The sequence below is a fragment of the Physeter macrocephalus genome, chromosome 13 (assembly GCF_002837175.3).
Source record: "Physeter macrocephalus isolate SW-GA chromosome 13, ASM283717v5, whole genome shotgun sequence".
Classification (NCBI taxonomy): domain Eukaryota; kingdom Metazoa; phylum Chordata; class Mammalia; order Artiodactyla; family Physeteridae; genus Physeter; species Physeter macrocephalus.
The window spans coordinates 8,969,552-8,984,196 of record NC_041226.1 but is presented as its reverse complement, the minus strand read 5'-3'; the positions used below and the strand labels follow the sequence as shown (position 1 = coordinate 8,984,196).

Genomic DNA, 14,645 nt, shown 5'->3' with positions numbered 1-14,645 from the left:
TTCTATGTTGGACAGAAATACTGTCCTTACCACCATGACTTATCTCACTACAACGTATCTGAAAAATGCCACACCCCGTTCTTCCAATAAAGCAAGTTTTTCTACAGCACCATGAGTCATTTTATAATGTACAGCAGTCCCTTCCAAAACAGGCCAGGGGCTTGTTCAGTTCCCCAGAGCAGTTTGTCAATGGAATTCTCATTCCCTGGAAGCGTTAACAGGCATTAAAGATTTCTCTCTATGGGGTAGCAGGGTTTGTCAACATCGTAGGAAAGATACAAACTGTCCTGCCCTGGAAAGATGGAGATGTTGAATGAACCCTGAATGCCCCTTCATCCACTGGGCCCCGTGTTCACTGGCTATTATGGGGTGGATAGAAACCCAAGGAACGCCGGTTAGAAGTTTCCGATCAGCAGGAGAGCCTACCCAGCAGCTCCGTGCATCAGTACAAAGCAAGCCCTCCTCTCTCGTGAAATAGCTTGGAACTATCTGCTCTAAACATTTTCTGTAGTGAACCTGAAGGCCGAGATGACTTTCTGCCACTGAGAATACTCCCAGGCCATCTCCCACGCTGCTGGAAGGTATGTACTTAGGGAAGGTAAGCATAGTCCATTAGAAGCTGAGGTGAAAAAGGGGGTAAAGATAAAAAGTAAATCTAGAAAAAAGAATGGCCCAAAGCAGAGGCTGTAGTGAATGTTGACTATTCATGGAATACTCCAGGGAGGCTGTCAATGCTAAGGTGAAAAATGGTCTAAGTTTGGTTTTAAGTGGGTTTAGAAGAAAGGGAAGCACTGGAATACATTAACATTATTTTAAAATTTATTGAGATTCACAATGTGTCAGATATTGTGCTAAGTACTTGACATCTTAATGCCTCATTTACTCCTGTGAGGTATTCATTATTGTTGCCTCCATTTTACAGATGAGAAAATTGAGGCAGAGAGTAGTTAATTGATTTTCCAAGGCCTCACAAATGCAGGAATCAGAGCTCTGAACCAGGCCTATTTGGTTCTGCAGCTTGTGTGTTCTAGGTGAGGGCGTGCCAGGTTAGGGGGCTGACGTGTGTACGGGCATGGACTGGAGAGCAAGTTAGTGAAATGCAGAGGGGGGAGCAGGTTAACTATGGCTGGAACAGAGAAACAACATGAGCGAATACGAGCAAGGAATTCAAAGAGGGTCCTGTATGGTGGTCCCTGACACTCGGGGGCAGAGGAGGCTGTGATATAGTCTTTGAAAAGCTGGCAGAAGCCTCTCCAGGCTGCTCTATGTCAGGTGAACCATGAGGAGACCACTGCAATATTCCGGGTTAAATTGAAGAGGGCCCATGGTGGCCATGGCCATGGCCATCAAGAGGGTGCAGCTGTGAGAATCACTGACCAGCTGGGGAAGTCCTGGATAAGAGTGGGGAGGAAGCAACAGGACAGGTGTCCAAGCAGATAAGGAAAGCAGTGAAGTCTACAGAGGACATTTTATTTCCAGACATCAAGGCCATTTGAATTCCCAACTCCATTAAAATGAAAGGGCAGCCTGACAGGGCAGGCCAGGGAAGAAGGGAGTGTCAAAATGAACAGTGAGCGAAAAGCTAATACATCTCACCAGGCAATGACTGATATAATTGACTTGTTAATTCTTCAGAGGAGACAAATATACACAAAATTACAATGTGCCATCTAAAAAAAACAAAAGATGGAAATCTTAACCTGGAAATACTCACAGAATCATCTTTCCTCTTACTACCACCTTGCAAAGCAGTCAGCCAGGGTTATAGAGTTTGTTTTATTGCTTTTTAATTGCTGTACTTTTATAAATAAGCACCACTACATAATTAGAGACCTGATTGTCCATTCGGGTATGTGGCAGAGGGGGGCTTCCTCACCTCTCAAACTTGTGATGCTGGGCCCATGGTGCATCCTCTCAGCCCCGGTGCCCTCAGTAGGCTGAGCGTCCTAAGGCTTCTGTTTTTCACTTTGTCTTCCACACAGACAAATTCCTTTCTCTTTTTTGCCACTGAAAATATGTAAAACTGAGAGCTATGCTAGTGTTGCAACAAGCTTAAGGAAGCCTAAGCATAAGGTGTGTTTCCTCTTCCTCTTTTAAGAAAGGACTGAAAAACATTCTGACCCCCGAAGGCATGTTAGAGAATCACCAAGTTCACTCTTCTGCGATAAAGAAATTAAGATAGAGGGCAGGTGCTGTGTCTTAGTCACCTTTGTAGCTCCACAGCCTGGCATGCAGTAGGTCTGGAATAAATATTTGCTGAATGAATTGAAAGAATTCAAAATTGTGTCCCAGACACTCTCAAAGTAGAAATGAACAGTCATTTTGAACCATCTCCTGATGTGAAGGGGGGCGGGGAGGGGGATGGAGAGTTTAGGAAGGGTGGAGAGAATATAGACTTTGTCTAGAGTAATTTGAAAATAGACAAAAGGGGAGAAAGATTTTAAAAGAAATCCCATTGGCCTCACGATTGTCACAACATAATTTTCTATCTAATGAGGCAATGACAGAAATTGATGGAAGAAAATAATCTGGCCTTAAAGTGCTCAAAATAATGATTCAAAACCACACACTGATGTCAAACAGTAAGTCTCTCCAGATATTGGAAAACTGCTCCATAAAGAACCTTGTATGTCAAAATTCTTTTCATTAATCAAAGGGTAAACAGACAAAGGAATATTCACCCTTTGAGTGTGAAGTATTACACAAGTAATGAATCCAAGATAAATGAATTATGACTATAACAAAGGAATGCTGTGTTAGGGTGACAGTATTACTCCCAAATGGCTTCCCACTTGTAGAAAAACAGCTTCAGACAAGCCCCATAGTGTATACAGTGGTGCAAAATGATCTGGAAAAGAAGGTTTCTATGGATATCATTTAGAGATGAATATCCCTGAATACCTTCAGGCTGAAGGTACTTTGGCTCTCTTCTCAAAGCAATTATGGCACAGGTTCTCCTGCCCAGCTTTTGTTTACATAAGAACAATCTTGGCCACAGGTCATTTGTGTAGGAGATAATTAATCGCCAGCTCTTTGAGCACAGGTAGGTTAATTAGTATGCACGGAATACAACATAAATTTTTTTCTTGGAAAATTTTAAAAAATTTCAAACAATTAGGGATCTGTAACACCAGCCGGTCTTTTATCCAAAACAAGTACAAAGGCTGGTTGGTGAAATAAAGAAGACTTTGTTTTTAAACTGTTCAGAAAATACAAGGCATCACTGATCACCTGAAGGCCTCATTTTAATTTGATTCCAGATCCATGATGCCTTAGAGGTTGCCTTTTGGAAAGACCTGACTGCAAAAACCTTTAAGTAGGTCAGAAATGCAACTTCAGAAGCCATAACATTCTGATATCCTAATAAATGAGTTTATGGTCAGCACCTCACTTGTTTATGTTTCAGAAAAGCACACTATTGGGATTATAACAAACGTCAGCATTTTTCAAAAAGTCCAATACTGTACTAGCATATTCTGAACATCATCCACATGGACAGGGAGAGATCAAATAAATCTGCAAATGCCTCTACAGTCAAAAAAAAAAGATGAGTCAGGTTTTGGACTATTAAGTACTTTTTTTCTTTAGACAATACCCTAATAAAACAATTATGAAGTACTCTGAAACCCTGCCACACCCCTTTGATTAAACCACACTTCACAAAATATTTCGATAAAACCTGAACACATTAAACAAACACCAAGGCAGGAGATGCAGCCTGGAATGCCCCATCCTGCGCTGGCCAGCGTCTGAAGGGCCGTCACACTTGAAAATTTAATCAAACCAAAGCTACTGTAATTCCACCGCAGCCTTTGCACTTCAGGAAAGCTAGTTCAGTCTCTGACATTTTGATTTTCCTAGCAGATGGAAGCAAAAAAACCAAAAAAAAACAAAAAAAACTTCCTCGGCTCACAAGCCTATGCGTCCAGTTGAGATTTCATTTCTCGGACCTTAGGCAACACCCAGCAAACAAACAAACAAACAAACAAACAAACGGTTATTTTCTATCACTCACTATTACTCCAGGATTTCAGTAAATATTTGATACTGATCTCAAAGAAGCCGGAATCCTGCTGGCTGGCCATGTCGGCGGCATACAAAGAGGCTGCTCTTCGGACTGAACCGGGAGCCGCCGGGGGAGCAGGTACCGGGCGTGGAGATGCGCTTGTCACAGGTTAGTGATGTAAGCGGGGTCAGCAGCCGGGAGGGAGGCTCTGCAGATCTACCTCTGGCGCCGGCAGCAAGTCCTCATTTAAAGGACACGGAGGGGCCGGAGAGAGAGAGAGAGAGAGAGATGCTCGGCCGCTCCTCCTCCTTCGGGTCCACAACTGGCTCCTTATTTGCTGGGGGCTGATCCCGAGCCCCGAGAGGCGGCGGCGGCGGCCACTGCTTGCATTTGCGAGCTGCTGTAACCAGCCACGCCCGCTGCCTGCCGCCCACAGGTTCGGCCCGGCAGGTACGGGACCGAGGAAGTCCCCACCTGCCCCGGGAGGGAGGGTCTCTCGGCCGGCCTGCCGGACGCGGCGCAGACGGGCTCCGGCCCCCAAGGCTCCTCCGGGCCGCCGCAGGGCGGAGGGCTGGGCTGGGAGGGCCGCCTCCGCCCCCCGGGCTCAACCTGAGCCACTCCTCGGCCCCGACTCCGCCGCGGGAGGGACCTCCCGGCTTCAGCACGGCCGCCGGTGAGCCGCCCGCGGCTGCACCGCTGCGGCTCCCCCGGCGTCTGCCCCCCGAAATCCACACAACCGCGTCGCCGCAGGAAGCCAAGCGGCACCCCGGGATCTGGTTTGCAGCGACGTTTTCTGAAAAGCCCCCTCCGTCCGCCCCGCTGCAGCAGGAAAGCTTGATAACAGGATATCGGCCTGGGCTTTTTCCTCCCCTCCTTTCACGGGCACCGTGGAAGCTGCACTTCCCAGAAATGCTGTCATTTTGAGGGGCACCCGCTCCCCCGCCCCAACGTGTGCGTCCGAAGGGGACGGTACGAACTGCTGAGGCTTGTTTACCGAATGCCAGGCTCCACAATGGATCTTCAAGCCTGTCTTTTCTAGGAGCCACCGAGCCCAGGAAAGCTTATTTTTATGTTATCAAAAGATAAGAAGCAACGCGTTATATTCCTTGCTGCACAATGGCTTTTTACTCCATGAAATCTTGATATCAGGTGTCCTGATTTCAGTTAGCTTTTGTTTCATGTTATTATTTAGCTGGACTAGGCGATTAAACAAGAGAAGTTTAATCTTGACAGGCTACGTTTGAGCAGGTGGGATTTGGCTAAGCATCTCATCAACCATGAATCCTTCCCCCTCCCCAGTACATTTACGACTAACATTTTCCAAAGGCGTTAATAAACTATATTAATAATTATTTCACCAAAAAAGTGAGCACCCCTCCCCCACTCAAAATCAACACACAGGTAGGACTTTCCAGAGCAACAGTTCATTTGAGAAATAGCAGGGAAAGAGTACACTTTTTCTAAGACTAAGAATTTTTAAAAATTCAACACTAAAGAGAACTTTTAGGACTATGTCCTGAAATGCCCTAAGACACTATCAATACAATGAGCTTTTCAAACTCCTTACACAAAAGGTAAGCACTCCACCACCAAGATTTCCAACTCCACTCCCAGCACTTTCTTCTCATGAAGTCTCCTCAGATTGACTTCTCTGTTTCATGAGCTAATTTAGTTCTATCACCTGTACTTTGACTATATGGATTCCAGGTGAAACAGGACCCAAAGGATTTACCAAAATGGCTGTTACATCCGAAAACAAAAATATCCACGCCCACCTTTCTGGTGCCTCCCTCACTGTAGTTGGCAATGAATGAACAGGGCGGCTGCAGGGTGCCTTGCAGTTAATGAGCACAAAGCCTCTCAAAACTCATCAGAATTTCCTAGCTTTGAGACCTAGGGCAAGCTATTAACCTTGCTAAGCCTTAGTTTGCTCATCTGTAAAATGGGGATCCATGGCGGTACTGACCTCATTGAGTTGTTGGAAAGATTAAATGACATTATGAATGAAAGGGTTCAGCATACTGTCTTGCATACAGTAAATGCTTAATTAAATTTTAGCTATCTTGATATTTATTATGAACCCTTAGGGACTCTAGAACTTTTAAATTTAGGTTAAATACATTTTTGTACCATTTAAGCTCTATCACCTTTGAACACCAATGATACTATGGGGACTGCAAGGTGGAGACATTTAAAACAGCTCAATAACCAAACATGCTATTATATACTGTTACTCAAGCAGACAGATTTCTCTCTGTTGATTTTATAAAAGAGATCTTAACTGGCTTTTAAAAGTTTTCAATCCTACTATAAACATATTAATTTGCTGAGAATGTCACTCATATATGTTATTTGAAAAGGACGCTCTCATAAAATTTTAAATGCTATTTAGAAAAGAATGTGTTTAATGGCATCTAGTTTTCCCTGTGAAGAGTGAATCAGCAACTAAGAGCCCAGTTTCTGTCTGTTAGAAGCCGAAATCTTGTCCAGTGTAGGCTTTTTTTTTTTTTTTTTTTCCTCATTCGAGTACCTTTAAAGAGAGCATATATTGTAAAAGGACAGAAAAGGCCTTTTGTTTTGCTGAAAGCCCTGCAAACCAAATAGCATGACACCTGCTGCAAGCTGGGATAAGACATATTTACCCTTTGGTTTCCTCTCTCTCTAGGTGGGTGGGGGAGGCTTATGAAAAATGTAGTCAGAATGGGCACCTGGACGGAGGTATTTAAAATACAAAATAAAATCTGAATTCGTCCCTGGCTTGTTATGAGACTTCAGTTGTCATTTAAGAGGAACTAAAACTATTTCAGCTTTCATATCTGTAAAAAAGAGGGACCCTTCCTTAAGAATCTTAGAACATGAATCTTTAGGCAAGAAATTAGGCAGAGATGTTGGAGGCTGAGAGAAAAGTAGCAGTAATACAGAAAAAGTGGGAGGCCTCAGGAAATGGTATCAAGGTAGGGGTGGGCGGGAGTTGGAAAGTGACCTGAGACAGTGATAACAATTAATGACACCATCTACATTTGTTGAAAAGTAATATTGTCCTGAAAATCCCTACTTTATCATATTTAAAGATGCCCATTCTTACCCCAACCCTATGAAGTACTATTAATAGTCCCATTTTACAGATGAGAAAATGGAGGTTTAAAGAGGCATAAAATAAAACCAAAGGTCAAAGTCACATGGCTGGTAAAATTGAGGTCCAGCAAATTTTAGAGCCTGAGTCATTTATTCTAAATTTTACTTATTTAATTTAACCACAAGCAAGGCCAGAATCATGCTTACCAACCTCTTTAGCGAAAGTCCAGGAAGAGGTGCTAAAACCCTTGTTATCACTAAGAGGAGTGCTGCAGGCCTGGCTTTCCAGGACTACTCACTGCCTTCCCGTCTGGCTTTAGTCTGGAGGAGGAGCTGTCCCCTGCGGGGGCTGTAGCCCTACCTAAAAGGAACCCAGAGAAGAATGCCACGATTTTTCACATTAATTTGATTCACCCCACAGGTTGTGTTCTGTATAAGGGACGCCTGACCTGGGGTGGGAGTGGGGCGATTAAGGGAGGACATCTAGTCCAAACTCCACTCTCCAAGCTGTCAACGGGTGATGATGGGCTGTGTCGTGTCCACCCTGGTGTGGGACTGCATCTACCCAATACTCAACTCACAGGAAGGGGTGTCTATTTGTGATCAAGATACCCAGTGGGCTGGGGATAGCCTGGGTGGTGCAGCAGGAGCTAAGAAAACAAGAGTGTTTCAGGAAGGCAGAGGCCAAGTGGTCACCCAGGTCCCAGGTTGCTGAACGGCCGTGGGATGAGGGTGGTAAAGGGTGCATGGATTGTATCTTACACTCCATGGCATCTACCCACATCCTACCTGGATTCCTATCATAACCATCTGTTCCATGTCCCCCCAGAAGAGCTGTGTGTCACTCCGTTGTGTATCCCCCCCACCTCTTAGCCCATGGTGAGACCTCCTGCAAAATACACACACTGAGTGAGTCAGTGAAAGAACAGACTTGCCATGCGTGCCTAGTGCTGGCTGTTGCCTGTGACAAAAGCGTGCGACAGAAGTGCAATCGGTTTGTGCTCCAATTCATATTCAATTTTCCCTTTCTTAGCATTTTTGACAATTTTTTTGGAGACCGAAATGTGTGGTATTAAAAACAAATGTGAAAACAAAGCGAGGCAAACTATCTGGATGCTTGCCAACATGGAGAGCCATTATCTAATGATTTTAAAGCATCTGAGTGAGTTGATTGGGTTAGGACTGGAATCCGCCCCCTTTCCCTGTGGGTGGCTGCACGTGGCTACACACATGTAATTATTGTCACAGAGTGACATGTACATTCATGCACAGAAGGTATGAGGCAGAGGAGAAATGTTCTACCAGCATCCTGAGGAAACAAAGGAAAATTGCTTAATGTCAGAAAAAAATTCCTGTATCAATTTTTGATCTGGACTTTCAAATTCCAAAACAGCACTAAATATATTACATCCCTACTAGTATATATTGTTTCTTAATGAGAACAGTTCCAAGTCAAATTAAGCATCTGCCTGGATTGAGTTAGAAAGACAGCAGCTGAGATCAATGGAGACAATTGTGGAGAAAGGGTTTTGTTTTTCTTTAAGCAGTAGAATAAGAGGCCTTTTAGAGATAACCTAAAGAACAAATGATTGACATAAATTACAAGCTGCTATTTTGGTCTCTGCATAATTTGGGCTGATCTATCCCGTGCTAAGAAATTAGAGAAAAAAAATAGGAAGTGATGGCACACAACGTTCATTTCGTAAACACGGAATGCAATCATCATTCCCTTAAAAAAAAATCCAACCCACATATACAAATCTTCACAAAAATAGATTCCACAAGCTTTGAAAACATCTACTCCATTACTATCCAGTACAAATAATTCTTTGAAATGAATTGAAAGACATTTAAATTTTTGGAATGTGACAGAACTTCATTAAAGCACAGCTTGTTGCTACACAGATTCAGACATAAACAAGGAAAATCATGTCTCCTAAAATTGTTTTCATTTAAAAACAGCAGCAGAACCCATTTTTCTTCCCCACTCCTCTCTCCTGGCCATGACAAAGGAACTGAACGTTGGTCTAGGGCAATGGGAAGCCCTAAAAGATTTAAGCAGGAGGAGAGGAGAGGACAAGCCTGAAGTCCGTCCCCTTGCGGTCTCACAGGGAAGGCCTCCTTCCCTCATGAGCTCGTGTCACCCAGGGTGTTTCACAAGTTCAGAGTCAGGGAGAAGGATGCACGTTTACTGAGCCCTTGACGTAAATGCGCTGTAACTAGAGGACCTGTACAGACAAAGCTGAACAAAGGGGTAGGTCTGCTGGGCACCTGTGGGGTGCCTTTCTACAACCGGCACTGAGACACCAGGACAAGGAATTGGGACTAAAGCGTCCCTTAACTCAGGTCTCCACCCCAGCACCTTCCTAACTGGCGAACTGAAAACTGGGCTTCTCCCTCGACCCTGCTCCAGAAAAATGAATGGAGACTTTGAGAGCAAATATTCAAGGGATATTAATTAGAAGGGCAGCAATATAGGAGACCAGAGTCTTGAACACCTCGTGGTCTCGGTTTCCTTGTCTGAAAAATAGCGCTTATCTCACAGGTTCTTTTATAAGAATTAAATGAACACACAGGAAGAGGACAACTGTTAAGTAGCAGATCTACAGCTAGCAACGAACCCAGAATACCCAGTGCAAAATGCCCCCTTCACTCCAGGGCCAGATTAGGGAAAGGGGGAGAGAGGAACCCTGCTCATCACAGAGGGTCCTCCCGGTCCAGCCACCCACCCCTGCTGGCTACCAGGGGAAGGCTGAAGTTCGCAAAGATAAAAACCTAAACGCGCACGTACAAAAAAAAGAGTATTATTTAATATTTTAGTGCTTCTAACTTCCGGTGCCCAGGGTAAAGTTAGCAGGGTTCTGGTTGGCTTAGTATCAGCTCAATATTTACCTAATTTATTCTTCCCATTAACCTCTCAAGGTAGGGCCTGCATGTTTGGATATTATTAACCTAGAGCCCAACCCAGGAGATGCTGTGGTTCATATATATTTTGCACGTATAAAGATTTGACCTCAATTTCTGCAGAGTAAACGCAAGGCACACGTAGTATTTAATACTGTTCTGACAGACGTGCGTGTAAAGAGAAAATGTGGAAAGGTTTCCTCCACTTAGCTTTATCACAAAGGTACTACTTTCCTACCCTATTTTCCTATACCACCAGCAACCTGAAAAATTATTTACACTGAGATACAAACAGCTCCAATATAACTAGCTACAATAGCTAACAATATATGATTACAAAATATTAAATCCTTTCTGAAGTAAAAAATGGCATTTGCTTTGCATATTATTTACCAAAAATGCACAGATAATACTTAAAGTAAAAAACAATTCTATTTATCTTAATCATCACTTTTCCCCAAACACTATTTGCCATCTAAATGAGAACTAAGAAAATATTGGTTCTTCTCCATAGGAATGATAATTTAACAAGCCCAAAAGGAGCATTTTCATAGTTACATTAAAATTTTTGAGATGTGGTAGGCTATTTCCATTCTCTAGTGATAAAAATTAAGTACTTTTTAGGGCTAGAGCTAATATTCCCACTAATGGTCCTAATTTCATGCATAAAAATAAATGTGAGAGTTTAAGTCATAAGGGTCAGATCAACTGGACAATGAATGAAACTGGACAAAAATTAGAAGTTTTGATTAGTTTTTTTATATACTTACTAGTTAAATTTTACAAACACTAAAATTTTTTTCCTTCTTGTAGGTAGGATCACATGTTTATAGTTACCTACGAACAAAAGTTGACGGACTGGGAATCAGGAAACTATTGTGCGCCTAATTTTGACCTTGATACTATGACCCTGGACAAGTTACTTTTCTACTGAATGAAGGATGCTGCTTCTTAGCACCAAACTGCCTCATCTCTTGGGCAGGCCAGCCTTTGATTCTCCACACTGTTGGGAGGAACCACGGCCTGATGAAAGCAGAACACTGGGCGATGAAGTATTTTATGTAAGGCTTTGGCATTCATTATTTGAATTTTTTGGCAGCAGATTCACCTTCTCAATTATGTTTTGATACAGCTAGTATTGAAGATATCCAATATCAAGCACACACTGGCTGACTAGTAGGAGAAGTTGACACAGGACCCAAAAATAATTGGGAATTAGAAAGGGATAAATGGATATGAAAATAATGGAGTTGTCTACTGGGAAATTAATGAGCCAACGTCAAAGTGCTTTATTCAGGTTAGAGGAAAACCAGGAACTACACACCTATACAACCGTATAGGAACTATACAACTGGACGCATCCTGTAAACCAGGGATGAGCCATAGCTGAAGCCAGATCATCACCACTGAGATTAAGCACAGCTGAGCTAAGGAATTAAAGCCGTATTGAATATCCCTTTGTTCGGAAATAATGCTTTAAAAACAAGCGTCTGCCTCACTGACCATCACTGACTAAACCTTCAAAATCTTCAAAGTGACCACCTGTTCTTGGGGTCGTGTGGTTCGGACCCTCCGATTCCTACCTTTAGAAGACTGTGGTCTGAGCCCAGCAACAGTGAATCAGAGAAACACCTACATCGTATGCTTCTTCCAACAGGCACAGTTCAAATGTTGTAGAAAATGTAACTGTGAAGGGGCAAGTATATTTTGGAGGATAGAGAAAATCTTTTGCAAGGCATGTTTTCAGAAAGGGTGGGGAAATCACCACCCTGCTTCGACCAGACAGGCAGTGCTTTATGTAGGAGGGTGCGGCTGTTAGAAACCGGCTGAATGATGGAAGGGAGCAGCTTAACAGGCTGGTGGGGAGACCAGTTCCAAATGCTTAGGAGCCAGCAGACGGTTGGGGTGGGTGAGGTCACTCTACGAAGCCTAGGCAAACAGAGGTGGAAGGTCATGCTTCTGACCCCCCGGGGTGTTAGCTGTGGAGAAACCCAAGCTCACAGCCCCTCTCCCACCAGGTACTGGCCACAGTGATGCACTTCTGTGCTTGAGCTATTCCCTTCTCATCCATAAGATGCACGCAATACGCTACTATCTGCTGTCCACAGAAAGTTATTTCATGATCTCAGAGGAGATTCTGTAGATGAAAGGGCTTTGGGTTCCCCGGGCACTAGTGTTAAGATGCTCAGGGCTCCATCAGTTTAAGGATCAGACAAACAAATGGGTGGGATGTCCCTCCTCAGCCCTTTCCTCTTAAAGAAACACACTGTCACCTTCCCAGCTATGGAACATAGCCTGCTGGACTTTTAGTTTAGGAAAACACCAGGGTTGTCCGGCTATTTGAGCAGCCGTTTCAAAACTCCAGGAATCTGCTGGTGGTTTGCTTGGGTCTTATCCAAATGCCACTTGAGTCTCTCTGGATAAATACAGGATGAGTGAGTGGCATCTGTAGTCTGCCTAGGACTCCACCCGACCTCAAAACTTATTTCCATCTTCTTCACTCTCCAGGGGAAATATCCCTTGGAATTTCTCTTTTTCTCTTATTCTTTAAAAAAAGTTCACTTTGTCTATGAATTCTTATATCCTCACCTTTGTATATCACTCTTATGTATATAATTAAATTTTTTTGTTCATTAAGACAACAAGTAGCAGAAGAATAAGGAAAAGGGACATGGCTGTGGGGCTTCTGCTGGACTTCTGGGTAAGGTACGGTGGCAGGGCATTTCTGAGAGTAAGAAATGTATTAGGAAGAAGGCTCAATCTGGAATGAACATAGCAATACTCTTCTTCCGCTCTCTATCTACCCTTAGAGATGAGGAAGGGGCAATTGATGGGGACCTGACAGCTAGGACATGGTGGAATAATGATAATAACAACAATGAAGATAATTGCTGGTTATGTGGTCAACCCAGGATGGGAGCTCAGGTCTGATACTAGGCCAGTGATGTCCACATATGCAATTTAAAATTTTCTAGTACCTACATTTATAATAACTAAAAATAAACAGATTCAATTTAATACCTTTGATTTAACCCAATATACCCCCAATATTACCATTTCAACATGCAATAAATATAAATTAGTGGAATTTTTTTTGCACTAAATATTTGAAATGTGTTGTGTATTTTACAGCGCGTCCCAGTTTGGACCAGCCACGACAGTCCACCTGCCGAGGACCTGCCTGCGGCCACTGGCTCTTACTGGGAGGACAGCTCTAGGGGGTTCTTAACTATTTTAGGCATGAACCCCATTGGCAAAGCCAATGGCTCCTTCTCAGAATGTGTTTACATGAATGAGACCAAAGACGTGCGATTATAAGGGAACCAGTTATTTTGAATTAGTGTTTCCATTTCTTCTAAATATATACCCAGGGGCGGAACTGATTGATCATATGGTAGCTCTATTTTAAATTTTTTTTAAGGAACTTCCATACTGTTTTCCACAGTGGCTGTAACAATTTACATTCCCACCAGCAGTGTATGAGGAGGGGAAACCAGTTATTCTGAAATACAGTTATCAAATTATTTTAAAAACCAGATTAAAAAATCAAATTATTTTAAATTATGGTATTGTACGTATGCATTTCTTTAACAATGCACTAAACATAATCTAGAGACAAGCCTAATAGTTATAATTTTTAAATGAAATAATGAACATAAACAATATTGAAATCTACCTAAAGTAACTGTAATGGGATGAAACTTATCTCTGATTTCAATTAGTAGTGAAGTCGTAGGTACTGCTAATACTAGGTTTCTTGCCTATATTCATAAATGAAGAAAATACAAAATTTCAGTTAGAGGTTAATGAGAAGTAAAATGTAATTTTTTTTCCCATCTGCCGAAGGAGTGGACCTGTTTGTATCAGTCCTTCATTCTTTCTAAAAGAATTTCCTCTAACCCCTAGTCTCTACTGCTCCCAAACACCTCGCCTTCCAGGAAAGCTCACAGTCGCAGGCTCTCGAAGATGGTCATAAATTATCACTGCAGATTTGAGAAGCTTCTAATGCTTTTCTCCCAATTCTTTTTTTTTTTTTCTAATACTTTTTTGGTCACACCACACAGCATGTGGGATCTTAGTTCCCCCACCAGGGATGGAACCCACGCCCCCTGCATTGGAAGCGCAGAGTCTTAACCACTGGACCGCCAGGGACGTCCCTCTTCCAATTCTCTTGATTCTATTTCTTTCTCTTCTTTTACCACTTGCTCTTTCTGTCATCCCATGGCATGCTGCAGTATCCTACTCTACTATGAAATATTCAAGTGATATATAAAGAAATGAACCATTCAATAAATGAAAATAACATGTATCACAGGACTTTCCCCAGAAACCATAGGTACGATACCCACCCCAGAATTCATTGCTCGACTACAGAATAACATCTAATTACAATCCTCACATTGTCAAGTACGTGCCGTACAACTTATATTTGTACATGATCTAAATTGTCCATGTTTGAGAATATACTATATAAAATGTCATTTTCCTAAGGTAAATAAGCTCCCCCCAAACTTGTACATTGCTAAACTGATGAATGATAGCCTAACTTCTTTGACTATCCAAATGGAAAGGAGATATGTTATTACTTACATTTAGAATAGTACTCTGATCTTAACAGCTCAGATTTCATTTTGCTTTGAGTTGTGGAACTAATTTGGTG

The 14,645-nt window shown here is 42.7% G+C and overlaps 1 protein-coding gene across 5 annotated transcripts in view; it reads right to left on the bottom strand.

Moving 5' to 3' along the window:
- The window catches only part of FRY (FRY microtubule binding protein), a 342,122-nt gene that overhangs the window by 261,412 nt on the left and 66,065 nt on the right, over positions 1–14,645 (bottom strand). For 2 of the 5 annotated variants that reach the window (XM_055089605.1, XM_055089606.1), the window contains exon 1: positions 4,016–4,302. The exons of the other annotated variants lie outside the window; for them this stretch is intronic. In XM_055089605.1, the coding sequence (XP_054945580.1) occupies positions 4,016–4,085 (70 nt within the window). In that variant the 5' untranslated portion in view covers positions 4,086–4,302. Of the gene's footprint in view, positions 1–4,015; positions 4,303–14,645 lie in introns of those variants that run through there. 5 annotated transcript variants of the gene reach the window in all.